The sequence below is a fragment of the Micropterus dolomieu genome, unplaced genomic scaffold (assembly GCF_021292245.1).
Source record: "Micropterus dolomieu isolate WLL.071019.BEF.003 ecotype Adirondacks unplaced genomic scaffold, ASM2129224v1 contig_754, whole genome shotgun sequence".
In the NCBI taxonomy this organism is placed as follows: Eukaryota; Metazoa; Chordata; class Actinopteri; order Centrarchiformes; family Centrarchidae; genus Micropterus; species Micropterus dolomieu.
This window is the reverse complement of record NW_025729744.1, coordinates 787-2,177: the sequence shown is the minus strand read 5'-3', so window position 1 is coordinate 2,177 and position 1,391 is coordinate 787. Positions and strand designations below refer to the sequence as shown.

At 42.5% G+C, this 1,391-nt stretch overlaps 1 protein-coding gene across 1 annotated transcript; it reads right to left on the bottom strand.

The window, feature by feature from the left end:
- Window positions 1-6: 6 nt before the first annotated feature.
- LOC123964135 (beta-synuclein-like) lies at window positions 7-899 on the bottom strand (the record flags this gene model as incomplete). The annotated part of the gene is made up of 3 exons (XM_046041244.1): window positions 566-899; window positions 316-345; window positions 7-83 (listed from the first exon to the last, which is right to left on the bottom strand). Coding segments are annotated over exons 1-3 (228 nt in total), but the record flags the coding sequence as incomplete, so codon positions are not given.
- Between the last annotated feature and the right edge of the window lie 492 nt (window positions 900-1,391).

Sequence of the window (1,391 nt, the reverse complement as noted above, 5' to 3'; positions counted from 1 at the left end):
TATAGCAGGAAGTCTCCCCTGGCTTCTCTGCTTGTTATATATGAGGAATGGCAACGCTTGGCCCATGGGGAGATAGGCAGGTTCTGTTGAGTACAGCGGTGAAATATGACACTAACTCACATGCAGAGTTACAGTACATCTCTCTTACAAACCACCTGAGGATTCAGTGTGATGACCCCTTTTTGCTTTTATAGATCTACCTGTGTAAAATGTTTTGCTTTGGTGTTAATGAAGGGATATACAATATTGATATTTTTCAGTCAGACAAGAAAATGGCACAGATGCATTTAAGCCTGAATTAATATGTGGTGTTACCTGTTGTGACTCCATCCTTTGTTTTGGTACCTGAAAGGAGGTGCAGGGGAAGGTTAGTCAAAAATATGAATATATAGGCTATAGTAGCCCACAAATGATTATCATGCCCTCATTCATTATTGAATAGTCTGAGTTGTGTAGCCTAATTATTATCATTGTTATAATTATTATAATGAAGCGTCGTTTGAAAGCTCTCTGTCCCATTTTTCTAGTAACATGATCATCAATCAAATTAATTCCCAGCACCCACCGACATACATAACCCCATCTTTCGTCATCTCAGCTGCTCCAGTCACTCCCTGCTTGGTTTTCTCCGCCGCTGCCACGACCCCATCCTTGGCTTTAGAGAAACCCTTCATTAACGCGTCCATGGCTGCTTGATTGGCTCCGAAATTACACGCACACACAGCTGTCAGGATGTCAAAACAGGCGCAATTAGAAGGGATCGAAGCGCACGGTATTAAATCGTGTGACAAGACACGAAAATCAAACGATGCCACCGCCCTGATTTTCTCTCGGACAGGTTTGTCAAGCAAATATCACCGTCTGAAATATGTGTGCAGTTGAGCCTATAAGCAGATGCTCTGAGGCTGCTGAAAACCCCACCTGTAGGAATTGGTTACAGCCCAAGTGAGAAACCATGAATGGATTTAGGCTACTATTAATTTGAATAAAAACAAAAGGAAATCTGTTATAATGCAATGCGATAGTGAAATAAAAATAATGCTGCAGCTCATATTCAACAATGCAGTATTTTAAATGTATTTTTCAGGAAGAAGAGAACCACAAATACAAGAGCTGTGTGTTCACGCACCTGTTCGCTTCAACTTCCTTCAAGGCGAGAATGTGATGAGTCTTCCGGGATGACAGAGAGAGAGACAGATTCCCCCAAAGAGCCGTAAAAACTGTTTATTGTTTCCAAACTACAAACTAAAGATCGACGTGTGTAAGTGTCTTCCGAACAGACAGACGGGCACGGACTGACAGAAAGATGCTCCACAGGTTTGACAGACGCCTCCAACGCCTCGGTGATGGAGAAAGAGCGATTAAACCCAGTGATGCTGATGCGAGAGAAG